At 56.5% G+C, this 21,279-nt stretch overlaps 2 protein-coding genes across 12 annotated transcripts in view; both read left to right on the top strand.

The window, feature by feature from the left end:
- LOC107307769 (hormone-sensitive lipase-like) overlaps positions 1-7,960 on the top strand; it is a 19,810-nt gene extending 11,850 nt beyond the window's left edge. The window contains 2 exon segments of the mRNA XM_085533447.1: positions 6,388-6,441; positions 7,901-7,960. Coding sequence (XP_085389573.1) covers positions 6,388-6,441; positions 7,901-7,960 — 114 coding nt within the window.
- A 716-nt stretch (positions 7,961-8,676) lies between these two features.
- LOC107307510 (uncharacterized) overlaps positions 8,677-21,279 on the top strand; it is a 28,856-nt gene continuing 16,253 nt past the window's right edge. The window contains exons 1-2 of one of the 11 annotated variants that reach the window (XM_085533434.1): positions 8,677-9,677; positions 18,806-18,922. In XM_085533434.1, the coding sequence (XP_085389560.1) occupies positions 8,690-9,677; positions 18,806-18,922 (1,105 nt within the window). In that variant the 5' untranslated portion in view covers positions 8,677-8,689. Of the gene's footprint in view, positions 9,678-9,734; positions 10,512-10,559; positions 13,668-13,725; positions 14,299-14,876; positions 15,432-16,643; positions 17,074-17,163; positions 17,954-17,976; positions 18,301-18,805; positions 18,923-21,279 lie in introns of those variants that run through there. The other 10 variants (XM_085533441.1, XM_085533438.1, XM_085533440.1 and 7 more) reach the window with 10 other exon arrangements.

Below are 21,279 nucleotides of genomic sequence, written 5' to 3'. Positions count from 1 at the left end.
TATGCCTATTGCTGGGCCATAAGGCACTGCCATATGCTGGGTGAGTAGGGGGTGGGATATGGGGTCTTATGGGGGGATATGGGGTGATATGGGGTGATATGGGGTGGTAAGCAGGTTATATGGGGATATGGGGGGGATATGGGGTGATATGGGAGGGTTATGGGGTGATATGGGGTGGTAGGGGGGTTATATGGGGATATGGGGGGATATGGGGGGATATGGGGTGGATATGGGGGGATATGGGGGCTATAGGTAGGGGTATGGGGGGGTTATAGGGGGATATGGGGAAATATGGGGGTATGTGGGGGGATATGGGGGGATATGGGGTGATATGGGGGGGATATGGGGAGATATGGGGAGATATGGGGGGATATGGGGTGATATGTGGGGGATATGGGGTGATATGGGGGGGTTATGGGGGCATATGGTGGGATAGCGGGTGATAGGAGATGATAGGGGGGTGATATAGGGTGATATGGGGGGGAGAAGGGGGGATATGGGGTGATAAGAGGGTGATATGGGGTGATATGGGGGGGATATGGGGGGATATGGGGGAGATATGGGGGGATATGGGGGAATATGGGGTAAAATTCAGGTCATAGAGGGTGATACTGGGTGATAAGGGGGGATATGGGGTGATATGGGGTGATATGGGGGATATAGGGAGGGATATGGGGTGATATGGGGTGGTAGGGGGTTTATATGGGGATATGGGGGGGATATAGGGGGGATATGGGGTAAAATTCAGGTCATAGAGGGTGATACTGGGGGATATGGGGTGATATGGGGGGGTTATGGGGGGATATGGGGGTCCTAGGGGGAAGATAGGGGGGATATGGGGGGATATGGGGTGGAAGGGGGGATATGGGGGGGATATGGGGGGATAGGAGATAGATAAGGGGGGATATGGGGGGATATTGGGGTCATAGGGGGTGATAGGGGGGATATGAGGGGATATGGGGCTATAGGGAGGGATATGGGGGGATATGAGGTGTTATGGGGTGATATGAGGGTGATATGGGGTGATATAGGGGGGATATGGGGGGATATGGAGAGATATGGGGGGATATGGGGGAGATATGGGGTGATATGGGGTGTTATGGGGTGGTAGCATTGGAGGAGTGTTTCTGTGCCTATTGCTGGGCCATAAGGCACTGCCACATGTTGGGTGAGTAGGGGGGTGGGATATGGGGGATATGGGGGATATGGGGTGGATATGGGGGGTTATATGGGAATATGGGGGGGTTATGGGGTGATATGGGGGGATATGGGGCTATAGGGAGGGGTATGGGGGGGTTATGGGGTGATATTGGGGTCTTAGGGGTAAGATAGGGGGGATATGGGGGGATATGGGGGGATATGGGGTGGTTATGGGGTGATATGGGGTGGTAGGGGGGTTATATGGGGTTATAGGGAGGGGTATGGGGGGGTTATAGGGGGATATAGGGGGGATATGGGGGGTTATGGGGGGGATATAGGTGGATAGGAGATAGATAAGGGGGGATATGGGGGGATATGGGATAGATAAGGGGGGATATGGGGGGATATGGGGCTATAGGGATGGGTATGGGGGGGTTATAGGGGGATATAGGGGGGATATGGGGGGTTATGGGGGGGAGAAGGGGGGATATGGGGTGATATGGGGTTATATGGGGTGGTAGGGGGGTGATATGGGGGGATATGGGGTGATATGGGGGGGATATGGGGTGATATGGGGGGGTAGCATTGGAGGAGTAGTTTCTATGCCTATTGCTGGGCCATAAGGCACTGCCAGATGTTGGGTGAGTTGGGGGGCAGGATATGGGGGGATAGGGGGGATATTGGGGTCATAGAGGGGGATATTGGGGTCATAGGGGGTTATGGGGGGGATATGGGGTCATATGGGGCTATAGGTAGGGGTATGGGGGGATTATAGGGGGATATGGGGAGATATGGGGGATATGGGGGGATATGGGGTGTTATGGAGTGATATGAGGGTGATATGGGGTGATATGGGGGGGATATGGGGTGATATGGGGTGATATGGGGTGGTAGGGGGGTTATATAGGGATATGGGGGGGATATGGGGGGATAGAGGGTGATATTGGGCTGATATGGGGGCATTTGGGGGGGATATAGGGAGATAGGGAGGGATATGGGGGAGATATGGGGGGATTTGGGGGGATATGGGGTGATAGGGGGTGGTAGGGGGGCTATATGGGGATATGGGGGGGATATGGGGTGATATGGGGGGATATGGGGGGTTATATGGGGTTATGGGGGGGATATGGGGGGGTTATGGGGGGACATGGGGGGTTAGAGGGGGGATAGGGAGGCTATGGGGGGGATATGGGGTGATATGGGGGGATATGGGGGGATATGGGGGGGATATGGGGTGTTATGGGGTGGTAGCATTGGAGGAGTGTTTCTATGCCTATTGCTGGGCCATAAGGCACTGCCATATGCTGGGTGAGTTGGATAGGGGGGATATGGGGGGATAGGGGGTGATATGGGGGGGTTATATGGGGATATGTGGGGGATATGGGGGGTATGGGGGGATATGGGGTTATATGGGGTGGTAGGGGGGTTATGTGGGGAGATAGGGGGGGATATGGGGTGATATGGGGTGGTAGGGGGGTTATATAGGGATATGGGGGGGATATGGGGTGATATTGGGGTCTTAGGGGGTAATAGGGGGGGATATGGGGGGATATGGGGTGATATGGGGTGATATGGGCGGATATGGGGGGATAGGGGGTGATAGGGGGGTTATATGGGGAGATAGGGGGGGATATGGGGTGATATGGGGTGGTAGGGGGGTTATATAGGGATATGGGGGGGATATGGGGGGGTTATATGGGGATATGGGGGGGATATGGGGGGATATGGGGGGTTAGAGGGGGAATAGGGGGGATATGGGGTGATATTGGGGTCCTAGGGGGTAATAGGGGGGGATATGGGGGGATATGGGTTGATATGGGGGGGTTATAGGGAGGATATGGGGGGGATATAGGGCTATATGGGGGATATAGGGCTATATGGGGGGATATAGGGCTATATGGGGGATATAGGGCTATATGGGGGGATATAGGGCTATATGGGGGCTATAGGGGTGCTATGGGGTATATGGGGTGTTATGGGGGCTATAGGGGTGGTATGGTGGTATATAGGGCTATATGGGGGCTATGGGGGGGATATAGGGCTATATGGGGGGCTATAGGGGTGCTATGGGGGGCTATGGGGGGGATATAGGGCTATATGGGGTGCTATGGGGAATTATAGGGGGGATATAGGGCTATAGGGGGGCTATAGGGGTGCTATGGGGGGTTATAGGGGGGATATAGGGCTATAGGGGGGCTATGGGGTGTTATGGGGGGCTGTGGGGGGGATATAGGGCTGTATGGGGGCTATAGGGGTGCTATGGGGGTGCTATGGGGTTATATGGGTTGTTATAGGGTATATCTGACCCTATACCCCCCCCTCGCCCCCCAGGCTCTACAGCCCACCGCGTGTGCCTGGCGGGTGACAGCGCCGGGGGGATATAGGGCTATAGGGGGGCTATATGGGGGGCTATGGGGGGGATATAGGGGGGATATAGGGTTATATGGGGGATATAGGGCTATATGGGGTGCTATGGGGGGTTATGGGGGTATATGGGGGGGATATAGGGCTATATAGGGCTATATAGGGTTATATGGGGTGATATGGGGGGTTATGGGAGGATATGGGGGGATATAGGGGGGGGATATAGGGCTATATGGGGGATATGGGGGGGATATAGGGCTATATGGGGGCTATAGGGGTGTTATGGGGGGCTATGGGGGGATATGGGGGGGATATAGGTCTATAGGTGGGCTATGTGGGAGGTATGGGGGGATATGGGGGGATATGGGGTGTTATGGGGGGCTATGGGGGGGATATAGTGGAGGTAGGGGGGATATGGGGGGGCTATGGGGGGGATATAGGGCTATATGGGGGCTATATGGGGGGCTATGGGGGGGATATAGGGCTATACAGGGGCTATAGGGGTATATGGGGGGATTTAGGGCTATATAGGGCTATATGGGTTGTTATAGGGTATATGTGTCCCTATATACCCCCCATCCCCCAGGCTCTACAGCCCACCGCGTGTGCCTGGCGGGTGACAGCGCTGGGGGGATATAGGGCTATATTGGGTTATATGGGGTGCTATGGGGTGCTATGGGGGCTATAGGGGTGTTATGGGGGGTTATGGGGGGTTATGGGAGCTATGGGGGGGATATAGGGCTATATGGGGGCTATGGGGGGTTATGGGGGTATATGGGGGGGATATAGGGCTATAGGGAGGCTATATGGGGGGCTATGGGGGGGATATAGGGCTATATGGGGGATATAGGGCTATATGGGGTGTTATGGGGGGTTATGGGGGGAAATGGGGTCCCTATGGGGAGATATGGGGGGATATGGGGGGGATATAGGGCTATATGGGGGGATATAGGGCTATATGGGGGATATAGGGCTATAGGGGGGCTATATGGGGTTATATGGGGGTGTTATGGGGTGTTATGGGGGCTAAATGGGGTGTTATGGGTTGTTATGGGTGGATATAGGTCTATATAGGTCTATATAGGGCTATATAGGGCTATATGGGGTGATATGGGGGGGCTATAGGTCTATATAGGGCTATATGGGGGGAATATAGGGCTATATGGGGGGATATAAGGGGATATGGGGGTATATCTGACCCTATACCCCCCCATCCCCAGGCTCTACCGCTCACCGCGTGTGCCTGGCGGGTGACAGCGCCGGGGGGATATAGGGCTATATGGGGGATATAGGGCTATATGGGGGGATATAGGGCTATATGGGGGCTATAGGGGGATATAGGGCTATATGGGGGGGATATAGGGCTATATGGGGGGATATAGGGCTATATGGGGGCTATAGGGGGATATAGGGCTATATGGGGGGGATATAGGGCTATATGGGGGGATATAGGGCTATATGGGGGCTATAGGGGGGCTATAGGTCTATATAGGGCTATATGGGGGGGATATAGGGCTATATGGGGGCTATAGGGGGGCTATAGGTCTATATAGGGCTATATGGGGGGGATATAGAGCTATATGGGGGCTATAGGGGGGCTATAGGTCTATATAGGGCTATATGGGGGGGATATAGGGCTATATGGGGGATATAGGGGGGCTATAGGTCTATATAGGGCTATATGGGGGGGATATAGGGCTATATGGGGGCTATAGGTCTATATAGGTCTATATAGGGCTATATGGGGTGCTATAGGGTATATGTGCCCCTATACCCCCCCTACCCCCCAGGCTCTCTGGCTCACTGCGTGTGCCTGGCGGGTGACAGCGCTGGGGGGATATAGGGCTATATGGGGGCTATATGGGGCTATAGGTCTATATAGGGCTATATGGGGGGGATATAGGGCTATAGGGGGGTATAGGGGTGCTATAGGTCTATATAGGGCTATATGGGGGGGCTATAGGGCTATATGGGGGCTATGGGGGGGATATAGGGCTATATGGGGTGCTATGGGGGGTTATGGGGTGCTATGGGGGGGATATAGGGCTATATGGGGTGTTATGGGGGGTTATGGGGGGCTATGGGGGGGATATAGGGCTATATGGGGGGGATATAGGGCTATATGGGGGGATATAGGGCTATAGGGGGGCTATAGGGCTATATGGGGGGATATAGGGCTATATGGGGTGCTATGGGGGGTTATAGGGGGGATATAGGGCTATAGGGGGGCTATAGGGGTGTTATGGGGGGTTATGGGGGGATATGGGGGGGATATAGGTCTATATAGGGCTATATGGGGGCTATGGGGGGGATATAGGGCTATATGGGGGGGATATAGGGCTATATGGGGGCTATGGGGGGGGATATAGGGCTATAGGGGGGCTATATGGGGGGCTATGGGGGGGATATAGGGCTATATGGGGGCTATGGGGGCCATATAGGGCTATAGGGGGGACATGGAGGGTTATGGGGGGATATGGGGGGTATATAGGGCTATATGGGGGGATATAGGGGGATATAGGGCTATATGGGGGGGATATAGGGCTATATGGGGGGATATAGGGGGATATAGGGCTATAGGGGGGCTATAGGGGTGTTATGGGGGGTTATGGGGGGCTATGGGGGGGATATAGGGCTATAGGGGGGCTATAGGGCTATATGGGGGGATATAGGGCTATATGGGGTGCTATGAGGGGTTATAGGGCTATATGGGGGCTATGGGGGGGTATAGGGCTATATGGGGGCTATAGGGGGGATATAGGGCTATATGGGGGGATATAGGGCTATATGGGGGATATAGGTCTATATAGGTCTATATGGGGCTATATGGGGGCTATGGGGTGCTATAGGGTACATATGACCCTATATCCCCCCCATCCCCAGGCTCTCTGGCTCACCGCGTGTGCCTGGCGGGTGACAGCGCCGGGGGGATATAGGGCTATATGGGGGGATATAGGGCTATATGGGGGATATAGGGCTATATGGGGGGATATAGGGCTATATGGGGGATATAGGGCTATATGGGGGGATATAGGGCTATATGGGGGCTATAGGGGGTTATAGGGGGGATATAGGGCTATAGGGGGGCTATAGGGGTGTTATGGGGGGTTATGGGGGGATATGGGGGGGATATAGGTCTATATAGGGCTATATGGGGGCTATGGGGGGGATATAGGGCTATATGGGGGGGATATAGGGCTATATGGGGGCTATAGGGGGGCTATAGGTCTATATAGGGCTATATGGGGGGGATATAGGGCTATATGGGGGATATAGGGCTATATGGGGGATATATGGGGGCTATAGGTCTATATAGGGCTATATGGGGGGAATATAGGGCTATATGGGGGGATATAGGGCTATATGGGGGATATAGGGGGGGATATAGGTCTATATAGGGCTATATAGGTCTATAGGTGGGCTATGTGGTGCTATGGGGTATATCTGACCCTATATCCCCCCCATCCCCAGGCTCTCTGGCGCACCGCGTGTGCCTGGCGGGTGACAGCGCCGGGGGGATATAGGGCTATATGGGGGCTATAGGGGGTATATAGGTCTATATAGGGCTATATGGGGCTATATGGGGGCTATATGGGTGCTATATGGGGTGCTATGGGGGTTATAGGGGGGATATAGGGCTATATGGGGTGTTATGGGGGGGATATAGGGCTATATGGGGGGCTATAGGGGGGGATATAGGGCTATATGGGGGCTATGGGGGGGATATAGGGCTATATGGGGGCTATGGGGGGATATAGGGCTATATGGGGGGATATAGGGCTATATGGGGGGGGATATAGGGCTATATGGGGGGCTATAGGGGGGGATATAGGGCTATAGGGGGGCTATATGGGGGGATATAGGGCTATAGGGGGGCTATGGGGGGGATATAGGGCTATATGGGGTGCTATGGGGGGATATAGGGCTATATGGGGGCTATAGGGGGGGATATAGGGCTATATGGGGGCTATGGGGGGGATATAGGGTTATATGGGGGCTATGGGGGGATATAGGGCTATATGGGGCCTATGGGGGGGATATAGGGCTATATGGGGGCTATGGGGGGATATAGGGCTATATGGGGGCTATGGGGGGGATATAGGGCTATATGGGGCTATATAGGTCTATATAGGGCTATATGGGGGCTATGGGGGGGATATAGGGCTATATGGGGGGGATATAGGGCTATAGGGGGGATATAGGGCTATATGGGGGGGATATAGGGCTATATGGGGGCTATGGGGGGGGATATAGGGCTATATGGGGGATATATGGGGGGCTATGGGGGGGATATAGGGCTATATGGGGGATATAGGGCTATATGGGGGATATAGGGCTATATAGGGCTATATGTGGTGCTATGGGGTACATATGACCCTATACCCCCCATCCCCAGGCTCTCTGGCTCACCGCGTGTGCCTGGCGGGTGACAGCGCCGGGGGGAACCTTTGTGTGACGGTGGCTTTGAGGGCGGCCGCGATGGGGGTCCAACGTCCCGACGGGATCATGGCGGCCTACCCCGTCACCATGGTGCAGGCGGCTGCGTCACCGTCACGGCTGCTCACACTCATGGACCCACTGCTGCCCCTCGGCGTGCTGCTCAAGTGCCTCAGTGCCTATACAGGTGGGTATGGGGGCTATGGGGGGTTATGGGGTGATATGGGGCTGTATGGGACTCTATGGGTCGCTATGGGGCTCTATGGGGCTCTATGGGGTCTCTATGGGACACTATGGGGCAGATATGGGTCCCTATGGGTCGCTATGGGGCAGATATGGGGCTCTATGGGTCTCTATGGGTCCCTATGGGTCTCTATGGGTCACTATGGGTCTCTATGGGTCGCTATGGGGCTCTATGGGTCCCTATGGGTCACTATGGGGCAGCTATTGGTCCCTATTGGTCGCTATGGGTCTCTATGGGTCTCTACAGGGCAGCTATGGGGCAGCAATGGGTCTCTATGGGGCTCTATTGGGCTCTATGGGTCCCTATGGGTCTCTGTGGGTCAATATGGGGCAGATATGGGTCTCTATGGGTTACTATGGGGCTCTATGGGTCTCTATGGGTCACCGTCACGGCTGCTCACACTCATGGACCCACTGCTGCCCCTCGGCGTGCTGCTCAAGTGCCTCAGTGCCTATACAGGTGGGTATGGGGGCTATGGGGGGTTATGGGGTGATATGGGGCTGTATGGGACTCTATGGGTCGCTATGGGGCTCTATGGGGCTCTATGGGGTCTCTATGGGACACTATGGGGCAGATATGGGTCCCTATGGGTCGCTATGGGGCAGATATGGGGCTCTATGGGTCTCTATGGGTCCCTATGGGTCTCTATGGGTCACTATGGGTCTCTATGGGTCGCTATGGGGCTCTATGGGTCCCTATGGGTCACTATGGGGCAGCTATTGGTCCCTATTGGTCGCTATGGGTCTCTATGGGTCTCTACAGGGCAGCTATGGGGCAGCAATGGGTCTCTATGGGGCTCTATTGGGCTCTATGGGTCCCTATGGGTCTCTGTGGGTCAATATGGGGCAGATATGGGTCTCTATGGGTTACTATGGGGCTCTATGGGTCTCTATGGGTCACCGTCACGGCTGCTCACACTCATGGACCCACTGCTGCCCCTCGGCGTGCTGCTCAAGTGCCTCAGTGCCTATACAGGTGGGTATGGGGGGCTATGGGGGGTTATGGGGTGATATGGGGCTGTATGGGACTCTATGGGTCGCTATGGGGCTCTATGGGGCTCTATGGGGTCTCTATGGGACACTATGGGGCAGATATGGGTCCCTATGGGTCGCTATGGGGCAGATATGGGGCTCTATGGGTCTCTATGGGTCCCTATGGGTCTCTATGGGTCACTATGGGTCTCTATGGGTCGCTATGGGGCTCTATGGGTCCCTATGGGTCACTATGGGGCAGCTATTGGTCCCTATTGGTCGCTATGGGTCTCTATGGGTCTCTACAGGGCAGCTATGGGGCAGCAATGGGTCTCTATGGGGCTCTATTGGGCTCTATGGGTCCCTATGGGTCTCTGTGGGTCAATATGGGGCAGATATGGGTCTCTATGGGTTACTATGGGGCTCTATGGGTCTCTATGGGTCACCGTCACGGCTGCTCACACTCATGGACCCACTGCTGCCCCTCGGCGTGCTGCTCAAGTGCCTCAGCGCCTATACAGGTGGGTATGGGGGGCTATGGGGTGATATGGGGCTGAGATGGGGTAGTTATGGGGCTCTATGGGGCTCTATGGGTCCCTATGAGTCTCTATGGGACTCTATGGGTCTCTATGGGTCACTATGGGGCTCTATGGGTCACTATGGGGCAGCTGTGGGTCCCTATGGGGCAGCTATGGCTCTCTATGGGGCAGCTATGGCTCTCTATGGGTCCCTTTGGATGACTATGGGTCTCTATTGGGCTCTATGGGTCCCTATGGGTCTCAATGGGGCACCTATGGGTCTCTATGAGTCACTATGGGGCAGCTATAAGGCACTATGGGGTCTCTATGGGACACTATGGGGCAGCTATGGGTCCCTATGGGTCCCTATGGGTCTCTATGGGGCTCTATGGGTCTCTATGGGGTATCTGTGGGTCTCTATGGGGCACTGTGGGGCTCTATGGGCCCCTACGGGTCTCTACAGGGCAGCTATGGGGCAGCAATGGGTCTCTATGGGGCTCTATTGGGCTCTATGGATCCCTATGGGTCACTATGGGGCACCTACGGGGCTCTATGTGTCCCTATGGGTCTCTATGGGTCTCTATGGGTCTCTATGGGTCACTATGAGGCAGCTATGGGTCTCTATGGGTCCTTTTGGATGACAATGGGTCTCTATGGGTCACTATGGGTCCCTATGGGTCACAATGGGGCAGCTATGGGTCTCTATGGATCCCTATGGGTCACTATGGGGTAGTTATGGATCTATGGGTCTCTATGGGTCACCGTCACGGCTGCTCACACTCATGGACCCACTGCTGCCCCTCGGCGTGCTGCTCAAGTGCCTCAGTGCTTATACAGGTGGGTATGGGGGGCTATGGGGGGCTATGGGGCAGATATAGGTCACTATGTGTCCCTGTGGATCCCTATGGGTCTCTATGTGTCTCTATGGGGCAGCTATGGGACTCTATGGGGCAGCTATGAGTCACTATGGGTCCCTATGGGGTCCCTATGGGTCTTTATGGGTCACTATGGGGCTCTATGGGGCTATATGGGTCCCTATGGGGCAGCTATGGGGCAGCTATGGGTCCCTATAGGTCTCTATGGGGCAGCTATGGCTCTCTATGGGTCACTACAGGGCAGCTATGGGGCAGCTCTGGGTCTCTATGGGTCTCTATGGGTCACTATGGGTACCTATGGGGCAGCTATGGGGCTCTATGGGTCTCTATGTGTCTCTATGGGGCAGCTATGGGACTCTATGGGGTCTCTATGGGGCTCTATGGGGCAGCTATGGGTCTCTATGAGTCACTATGGGGCAGCTGTGGGTCCCTATGGGTCTCTACAGAGCAGATATAGGTCCCTATGGGTCTCTATGGGTCCCTGTGGGTCTCTGTGGGTCGCTATGGGGCAGCTATGAGTCACTATGGGGCAGCTATGGGTCTCTATGAGTCCCTATGGGGCAGCTATGGGTCCCTATGGGTCTCTACAGGGCAGCTATGGGGCACCTATGGGTCTCTATGGGGCTCTGTTGGGCTCTATTGGGCTCTATGGGTCTCTATGGGGTATCTATGGGTCACTATGGGTCTCTATGGGGCAGCTATGGGGCTCTATGGGTCTCTATGGGTCTCTATGGGTCTCTATGGGTCACCGTCACGGCTGCTCACACTCATGGACCCACTGCTGCCCCTCGGCGTGCTGCTCAAGTGTCTCAGCGCGTACACAGGTGGGGCGCTATGGGGCATTATAGGGCACTATGGGGCAGATATGGGGCAATATGGGGCAGATTTGGGTCCCTATGGGGCAGATATGGGGCTCTATGGGGCACCTATGGGTCTGTATGGAGCACTATGGGTCTCTATGGGTCCCTATGAGTCGCTATGGGGCAGCTATGGGTCCCTATGGGTCTCTATGGAGCAGATATGGGTCTCTATGGGGCAGCATTGGGGTGTCTATGGACACTATGGTGCAGCTATGGGTCCCTATGGATCTCTATGGGTCTCTATGGGTCTCTATGGGTCTCTATGGGTCTCTATGGGTCTCTATGGGTCCCTATGGGTCTCTATGGGTCTCTATGGGTCTCTATGGGTCCCTATGGGTCTCTTTGGGTCTCTATGGGACACTATGGGGCAGTTATGGGTCCCTATGGGTCTCTATGGGTCTCTATGGGTCCCTAAGGCTCTCTATGGGTCCCTATGGGTCTCTATGGGTCCCTATGGGGCAGCTATGGGGCTCTATGGGTCACTATGGGTCTCTATGGGGCACTATGGGTACCTATGGGGCAGCTTATGGGGCACTATGGGTCTCTATGTGTCCCTTTGGATGACTATGGGTCTCTATGGGTCACTATGGGGCAGCTATGGGTCCCTATGGGTCTCTACAGGGCAGCTATGGGGCAGATATGGGGCTCTATGGGGCTCTATTGGGCTCTATGGGTCCCTATGGGTCCCTATGGGGCTATATGGGTCACTATGGGTCTCTATGGGGCAGATATGGGGCTCTATGGGGCTCTATTGGGCTCTGTGTGTCCCTATGGGTCCCTATGGGTCTCTATGGGTCACTATTGGGCTCTATGGGGCTATATGGGTCCCTATGGGGCAGCTATGGGGCTCTGTGGGTCCCTATGGGTCTCTGTGGGTCGCTATGGGGCAGCTATGAGTCACTATGAGGCAGCTATGGGTCTCTATGAGTCTCTATGGGGCTCTATGGGTCCCTATGGGTCTCTCTGGGTCTCTACAGGGCAGCTATGGGGCAGATATGGGGCAGCTATGGGGCTCTATGGGGCAGCTATGGGTCACTATGGGTCCCTATGGGGTCCCTATGGGGCAGCTATGGGGCTCTATGGGTCCCTTTGGATGACTATGGGTCTCTATGGGTCACTATGGGTCTCTATGGGGCACTATGGGGCAGATATGGGTCTCTATGGGGCTCTATGGGGCATCTATGGGTCTCTATGGGTCTCTATGGGTCACCGTCACGGCTGCTCACACTCATGGACCCACTGCTGCCCCTCGGCGTGCTGCTCAAGTGCCTCAGTGCCTATACAGGTGGGTATGGGGCAGAGATGGGTCCCTATGTATCCCTATGGGGCTCTATGGGGCACTATGGGGCATCAGTGGGTCCCTATGGGTCGCTATGGGGCAGCTATGGGGCTATATGGGGTAGATATGGGTCTCTATGGATCCCTATGGGTCTCTTTGGGTCACTGTGGGTCACTATGGGGCAGCTATGGGACTCTATGGGGCAAATATGGGTCTCTATGGGGCTCTATGGGTCCCTATGGGCCCCTATAGGGCATCTATGGGTCACTATGGGTTTCTATGGGGCAGCTATGGGTCCCTATGGGTCCCTATGGGTCTCTGTGGGTCGCTATGGGTCTCTGTGGGTCCCTATGGGTCACTATGAGGCAGCTATGGGTCTCTATGGGTCTCTATGGGTCTCTATGGGGCACTATGGGTCCCTATGGGGCTCTGTGGGTCTCTATGGGACACTATGGGGCAGATATGGGTCCCTATGGGTCTCTATGGGGCTCTATGGGTCCCTAAGGGTCTCTATGGGTCCCTATGGATCCCTATGGGTCTCTATGGGGCTCTATGGGTCCCTATGGGTCCCTATGGGGCTCTATGGGTCCCTATGGGTCTCTATGGGTCACTGTGGGTCACTATGGGGCAGCTATGGGACTCTATGGGTCTCTATGGGTCTCTATGGGTCACTATGGGTCCCTATGGGGCTCTATGGGGCTCTATGGGTCCCTATGGATACCTATGGGTCTCTATGGGGCAGCTATGGGTCCCTATGGGTCTCTATGGGGCACTATGGGTCCCTATGGGTCTCTGTGGGGCTCTATGGGTCTCTATGGGGTATCTATGGGTCCCTATGGGTCCCTATGGCTCTCTATGGGTCGCTATGGGGCACTATGGGGCACTATGGGGCTCTATGGGTCACCGTCACGGCTGCTCACACTCATGGACCCACTGCTGCCCCTCGGCGTGCTGCTCAAGTGCCTCAGTGCATACACAGGTGGGTATGGGGGGCTATGGGGTGATATGGGGCACCTATGGGGCTATATGGGGGACTATTGGTCCCTATGGGTCCCTATGGGACTCTATGGGGCTCTATGGGGCTCTATGGGACACTATGGGGCAGATATGGGGCAGATATGGGGCTCTATGGGGCTCTATTGGGCTCTGTGTGTCCCTATGGGTCCCTATGGGTCTCTATGGGTCTCTATGGGTCACTATGGGGCAGCTGTGGGTCGCTATGGGGCAGCTATGGGGCAGCTCTGGGTCTCTATGGGTCTCTATGGGTCACTATGGGGCACCTATGGATCCCTATGGGTCTCTATGAGGTATCTATGGGTCTCTATGGGTCTCTATGGGTCTCTATGAGTCACTATGGGGCAGCTATAAGGCACTATGGGTCTCTATGGGTCTCTATGGATCTCTATGGGGCACCTACGGGTCTCTATGTGTCCCTGTGTGTCTCTATGGGTATCTATGGGTCTCTGTGGGTATCTATGGGTCTCTGTGGGTCTCTATGGGGCAGCTATGGGGCTCTATGGGGCTCTATGGGTCACCGTCACGGCTGCTCACACTCATGGACCCACTGCTGCCCCTCGGCGTGCTGCTCAAGTGCCTCAGTGCCTATACAGGTGGGTATGGGGCAGATATAGGTCACTATGTGTCCCTATGTATCCCTATGGGGCTCTATGGGGCTATATGGGTCACTCTAGGTCACTATGGGGTAGTTATGGGGCTCTATGGGTCACTATGGGGCTCTTTGGTTGTTATGGGGCAGCTATGGGTCTCTATGGGGCAGCTATGGGTCTCTATGGGTCCCTATGGGTCACTATGGGGCAGCTATTGGTCCCTATAGGCCCCTATGGGTCTCTATGGGTCCCTATGGGTCTCTATGGGGCACTATGGGTCTCTATGGGGCAGCTATGGGTCTCTATGGGGCACTATGGGTCCCTATGGGGCTCTGTGGGTCTCTATGGGGCACTATGGGTCACTATGGGTCACTATGGGGCTCTATGGGTCCCTATGGGTCTCTATGGGGTAGCTATGGGTCTCTATGGGGTAGCTATGGCTGCTCACACTCATGGACCCACTGCTGCCCCTCGGCGTGCTGCTCAAGTGTCTCAGTGCTTACACAGGTGGGTATGGGGGGCTATGGGGTGATATGGGGCAGATATGGGGCTATATGGGGGACTATTGATCCCTATGGGTCTCTATGGGTCTCTATGGGGCTCTATGGGGCTCTATGGGACACTATGGGGCAGATATGGGGCAGATATGGGGCTCTATGGGGCTCTATTGGGCTCTGTGTGTCCCTATGGGTCCCTATGGGTCTCTATGGGTCTCTATGGGTCGCTATGGGTCTCTATGGGTCCCTATGGGGCAGCTATGGCTCTCTATGGGTCACTACAGGGCAGCTATGGGGCAGCTCTGGGTCTCTATGGGTCTCTATGGGGCAGCTATGGGTCTCTATGGGGCACTATGGGGCTCTATGGGGCACTATGGGGCTCTATGGGGCAGCTATGGGGCTCTATGGGGCAGCTATGGGGCTCTATGGGTCTCTGTGAGTCCCTTTGGATGACTATGGGTCTCTATGGGTCACTATGGGGCAGATATGGGTCTCTATGGGGTCTCTATGGGGCTCTATGGGGCAGCTATAGGGCTCTATGGGGCTCTATGGGTCTCTATGGGTCACCGTCACGGCTGCTCACACTCATGGACCCGCTGCTGCCCCTCGTGCTGCTCAAGTGCCTCAGTGCCTATACAGGTGGGTATGGGGGGCTATGGGGCGCTATGGGGTGATATGGGGCTCTATGGGGCTGAGATGGGGCTATATGGGGGACTATTGGTCCCTATGGGTCCCTATGGGGCTCTATGGGTCTCTATGGGGTAGCTATGGGTCTCTATGGGGTAGCTATGGCTGCTCACACTCATGGACCCACTGCTGCCCCTCGGCGTGCTGCTCAAGTGTCTGAGCACCTACACAGGTGGGGCGCTATGGGGTGATATGGGGCTGATATGGGGCTCTATGGGGCACCTATGGGGCTCTATGGGTCTTTATGGGTCCCTATTGGTCCCTATATGCCCCTGTGGGTCCCTATGGGTCCCTATGGGGCTCTATGGGGCTCTATGGGTCCCTCTGGGTCTCTACAGGGCAGCTATGGGGCAGATATGGGTCTCATTCTTTGCTATGGGGCAGCTATGGGACTCTATGGGTCTCTTTGGTTGTTATGGGGCAGCTATGGGTCCCTATGGGTCCCTATGGGTCCCTATGGGGCTCTATGGGTCTCTATGGGACACTATGGGGCTCTATGGGGTTCTATGGGTCTCTATGGATCCCTAAGGGTCTCTATGGATCCCTATGGGTCGCTATGGGGCAGCTATGGGTCTCTATGGGTCCCTATGGGGCAGCTATGGATCCCTATGTGTCTCTGTGGGTCTCTATGAGTCGCTATGGGGCTGCTATGGACCCCTATAGGGCATCTATGGGTCACTATGGGTCTCTACATGGCAGCTATGGGGCAGATATGGGTCTCTATGGGTCTCTATGGCTCTCTTTGGGTCTCTGTGGGTCACTATGGGGCACCTATGGATCCCTATGGGTCACTATGGGGCACCTACGGGGCTCTATGTGTCCCTATGGGTCTCTATGGGTCTCTATGGGTCACTATGGGGCAGCTATGGGTCTCTATGGATCCTTTTGGATGACAATGGGTCTCTATGGGTCACTATGGGTCCCTATGGGTCACAATGGGTCCCTATGGGTCTCTATGGGTCTCTATGGGTCCCTATGGGTTGCTATGGGGCAGCTATGGGTCTCTATGGGGCAGCTATGGGGTAGCTATGGCTGCTCACACTCATGGACCCACTGCTGCCCCTCGGCGTGCTGCTGAAGTGTCTCAGTGCTTACACAGGTGGGGCGCTATGGGGCAGAGATGGGGCTATATGGGGTAGTTATGGGGCACTATGGGGCTCTATGGGGCTCTATGGGGTAGTTATGGGTCTCTATGGGTCCCTATGGGGCTCTATGGGTCTCTGTGGGTCACTATGGGGCAGCTATGGCTCTCTATGGGTCACTACAGGGCAGCTATGGGGTCGCTATGGGGCTCTATGTGTCTCTATAGGTTTCTATGGGTCCCTATGGGTCTCTATGGGTCCCTATGGGTCTCTACAGGGCAACTATGGGGCATCAATGGGTCCCTATGGGTTGCTATGGGTCACTATGGGGTATCAATGGGTCTCTATGGGTCACTGTGGGGCAGCTATGGGTCTCTATGGGGTAGCTATGGGTCTCTATGGGTCTCTATGGGTCTCTATGGGGAGCTATGGGTCACCGTCACGGCTGCTCACACTCATGGACCCACTGCTGCCCCTCGGCGTGCTGCTCAAGTGTCTGAGCGCGTACACAGGTGGGTATGGGGCAGATATGGGGTGATATGGGGCGCTATGGGGTAGTTATGGGGCTATATGGGGTAGTTATGGGGCTCTATGGGTCCCTATGGGGCTCTATGGGGCACCTATGGGTCTCTATGGGGTAGATATGGGTCTCTATGAGTCCCTATGGGTCCCTATAGGGCATCTATGGGGCTCTATGGGGCTCTATGGGTCCCTATAGGCCCCTATGGGTCCCTATGGGGTCGCTATGGGGCAGCTATGGGACTCTATGGGGCAGCTATGGGGCTCTATGGGTCTCTATGGGACACTATGGGGCAGATATGGGTCCCTATGGGTCGCTATGGGGCAGCTATGGGTCTCTATGAGTCTCTATGGGTCCCTATGGGTCACTATGGGGCTCTATGGGACACTATGGGTACCTATGGGGTAGCTTATGGGTCCCTGTGGGTCTCTATGGGGCTCTATGGGTCCCTATGGGTCCCTATGGGTATCTGTGGGTCACTATGGGGCTCTATGGGGCTATATGGGTCCCTATGGGGCTCTTTGGGGCTCTATGGGTCCCTATGGGTCTCTGTGGGTCGCTATGGGGCAGCTATGGGTCACTATGGGGCAGCTATGGGTCTCTATGGGTCCTTTTGGATGACTATGGGTCTCTATGGGTCACTATGGGTCCCTATGGGGTCTCTATGGGGCAGCTATGGGTCTCTATGGGTCTCTTTGTGTCTCTATGGGGCAGCTATGGGGCTCTATGGGTCTCTTTGTGTCTCTATGGGGTCTCTATGGGGCAGCTATGGGGCTCTATGGGTCTCTATGCGTCACCGTCACGGCTGCTCACCCTCATGGACCCACTGCTGCCCCTCGGCGTGCTGCTCAAGTGTCTCAGTGCTTACACAGGTGGATATGGGGCAGAGATGTGTCCCTATGGGTCTCTGTGGGTCTCCATGGGTCCCTCTAGGTCTCTACAGGGCAGCTATGGGGCAGCTATGGGTCTCTATGGGTCCTTTTGGATGACTATGGGTCTCTATGGGTCTCTATGGGTCACTATGGGTCCCTATGGGGTCTCTATGGGGCAGCTATGGGTCTCTATGGGTCTCTTTGTGTCTCTATGGGGCAGCTATGAGTCACTATGGGGCAGCTATGGGGCTCTATGGGTCTCTATGGGTCACCGTCACAGCTCCTCACCCTCATGGACCCACTGCTGCCCCTCGGGGTGCTGCTCAAGTGTCTCAGTGCTTACACAGGTGGGGCGCTATGGGGCAGAGATGGGGCTATATGGGGTAGTTATGGGGCTCTATGGGTCCCTATGGGGCTCTTTGGTTGTTATGGGGCAGCTATGAGTCTCTATGGGGCAGCTATGGGTCTCTATGGGGCAGCTGTGGGTCCCTATGGGTCTCTATGGGTCTCTATGGGGCTCTATGGGTCCCTATGGGTCCCTATGGATCCCTGTGGGTCTATATAGGTCCCTATGGGTCTCTGTGGGTCTCTATGGGTCCCTATGGGTCGCTATGGGGCAGCTATGGGTCCCTATGGGTCTCTATGGAGCAGATATGGGTCTCTATGGGGCAGCATTGGGGTGTCTATGGACACTATGGTGCAGCTATGGGGTCTCTATGGATCTCTATGGGTCTCTATGTGTCCCTATGTGTCTCTATGGGTCCCTATGTGCTCTGTGTGTCAGCTGTGTGTTCTATGGGGCAGGTCGATGTGTGGGGCTGCCCCATAGCGCTGTCTCTCCCCCCCCCATAGGAACCGAGGAGGACTCAGAGGCCGCCCCTCCCCCACCCCCCGAGGGCGGGATCCTGCAGCGCCTGCGCAGTGGGGCCGGGGCATGGCTGGGCGCCATCTTGAAAGGGGCGGAGCCTGGTAAGGAGGGGGCGGGGCTTAGAGAAAAGGGGCGGGGCCAGGGTGGGCGCCATCTTGAAAGGGGCGGGGCCTGGTAAGGAGGGGGCGGGGCTTAGAGAAAGGGGGCGGGGCCTCCACGGCACCATCTTGAAAGGGGCGAAGCCTGTTGAGAAGGGGGCGGGGCTTAGAAAAGGGGGCGGGGCCTGGGTGGGCGCCATGTTTGAAAGGGGCGGGGCCTGGTAATGAGGGGGCGGGGCTTAGAAAAGGGGGCGGGGCCTCCACGACGCCATCTTGAAAGGGGCGAAGCCTGGTAAGAAGGGGGCGGGGCTTAGAGAAAGGGGAGGGGGCTGGTAAGGAGGGGGCGGGGCCTGGGTGGGCGCCATCTTGAAAGGGGCGGGGCTTAGAGAAAGGGGGCGGGGCTTGGTAGAGAAATGGGTCGGGTTTTACTAAGGGGCGGGGCTTAGAAAAGGGGGCGGGTCCTGGGTAGGCGCCATCTTAAAGGGGCGGAGCCTGTTAAGGAGGGGGCGGGGCTTACAAAGGGGGGGTCTAAATAAGAGGGCGGGACTTATAAAGGGGGCGGGGCTTAGAAAAGGACTGGGCGCCATCTTGAAAGGGCTTGGTTAGAAGGGGGCGGGGCCTAACGAGGGGGCGGGGCCTGGGTGGGCGCCATCTTGAAAGAGGCGGAGCCTGGTAAGAAGGGGCGGGGCTTAGAAAAGGGGGCGTGGCCTGGGTTGGCGCCATCTTGAAAGGGGAGGAGCCTGTTGCAGAGGGGGCGGGGCTTAGAGAAGGGGGGCGGGGCTTAGAGAAGGGGCGCCATCTTGAAATGGGCGTGGCCTGGTAAGGAGGGGGCGGGGCTTAGAGAAAGGGGGCAGGGCTTAGAGCAGGGGCGCCATCTTGAAAGGGGCGGGGCTTAGAGAAAGGGGGCGGGTCTTACAAAGGGGGAGGGGCCTGGTAAGGAGGGGGCGGGGCCTGGCTGGGCGCCATCTTGAAAGGGGCGGGGCCTGGTAAGGAGGGGGCGTGGCCTAAAAGGGGATGGGGCTTATAGAGGGGGCGTGGCTTATAAAGTGGGAGGTGATGCGAAAGGGGGCGTGGTCAAATGAAGTGGGCGTGTCCAAAGGGGGCGGGGCTAATGTGACGTGGCCAATGGGGTTGTGTATGACCCATGGAAGGGGGCGTGGCCAATGGGATAGCGGGCGTGGCCAATGGAATGGGCGTGGTCAGAGGGGGGGGTGGGCGTGGCCAATGGAATGGGCGTGGTCATTGAAGGTGGGCGTGGCCAAAGGGGGCGGGGCTAATGTGACGTGGCCAATGGGATTGTGTATGGCCCAGGGGGCGTGGCCAATGGGTTGGTGGGCGTGGCTAATGGAAGGGGTGTGGCCGAAGGGGCGTGGCTACTGTGCCGTGGCCAATGGGGTTGTGTATGACCAAGGGGGTAGTGGGCGTGGCCAATGAATGCTAAGTGGCCAGTGGGAGTGGGCGTGGTGAAAGGGGGCGGGGCTAATGTGACGTGGCCAATGGGATCGTGCGTTGTCAAAGGGGGCGTGGCCAATGGGTTGGTGGGCGTGGCCAATGGAAGGGGGCGTGGCTAATGTGACGTGGCCAATGGGGTTGTGTATGACCAGTGGGGTAGTGGGCGTGGCCAATGAAATCTGAGTAGCCAATGGGAGTGGGCGTGGCGAAAGGGGGTGGGGCTGATGTGATGTGGCCAATGCGATCGGGCGTTGCCAAAGGGGGCGTGGCCAATGGGTTGGGCGTGGCCAATGGAAAGGGGTGTGTCCAAAGGGGGCGGGGCTAATGTGACGTTGCCAATAAGGTTGTGTATGACCCATGGAAGGGGGCGTGGCCAATGGGATAGTGGGCGTGGCCAATGGAATGGGCGTGGTCAGAGGGGGGGTGGGCGTGGCCAATGGAATGGGCGTGGTCACGGGGTGGGCGTGGCCGATGGAGTGGGCGTGGTCATAGGGGTGGGCGTGGCCAGTGGAGTGGGCGTGGCCAATGGAAAGGGGGCGCGGCCGAAGGGGGCGGGGCTAATGTGACGTGGCCAATGGGATTGTGTATGGCCCAGGGGGCGTGGCCAATGGGTTAGTGGGCGTGGCCAATGAATGCTGAGTGGCCAGTGGGAGTGGGCGTGGCGAAAGGGGGCGGGGCTAATGTTACGTGGCCAATGGGATCGTGCGTTGTCAAAGGGGGCGTGGCCAATGGGTTGGTGGGCGTGGCCAATGGAAGGGGGCGTGGCCGAAGGGGGCGTGGCTACTGTGCCGTGGCCAATGGGGTTGCATATGACCCGGGGGGCGTGGTCAATGGAAGGGGCGTGGCCAAAGGGAGTAGGCGTGGCCAAGGGGGGCGTGGTCGCCGGAGTGGGCGTGTCCAAAGGGGGC

This window comes from Coturnix japonica, unplaced genomic scaffold (assembly GCF_054131305.1).
Source record: "Coturnix japonica strain WE unplaced genomic scaffold, WE-NBRP24 Scf060, whole genome shotgun sequence".
NCBI classification, from domain to species: domain Eukaryota; kingdom Metazoa; phylum Chordata; class Aves; order Galliformes; family Phasianidae; genus Coturnix; species Coturnix japonica.
The sequence above is the reverse complement of the archived record's forward strand: the minus strand, read 5'-3'. Positions and strand labels throughout refer to the sequence as shown.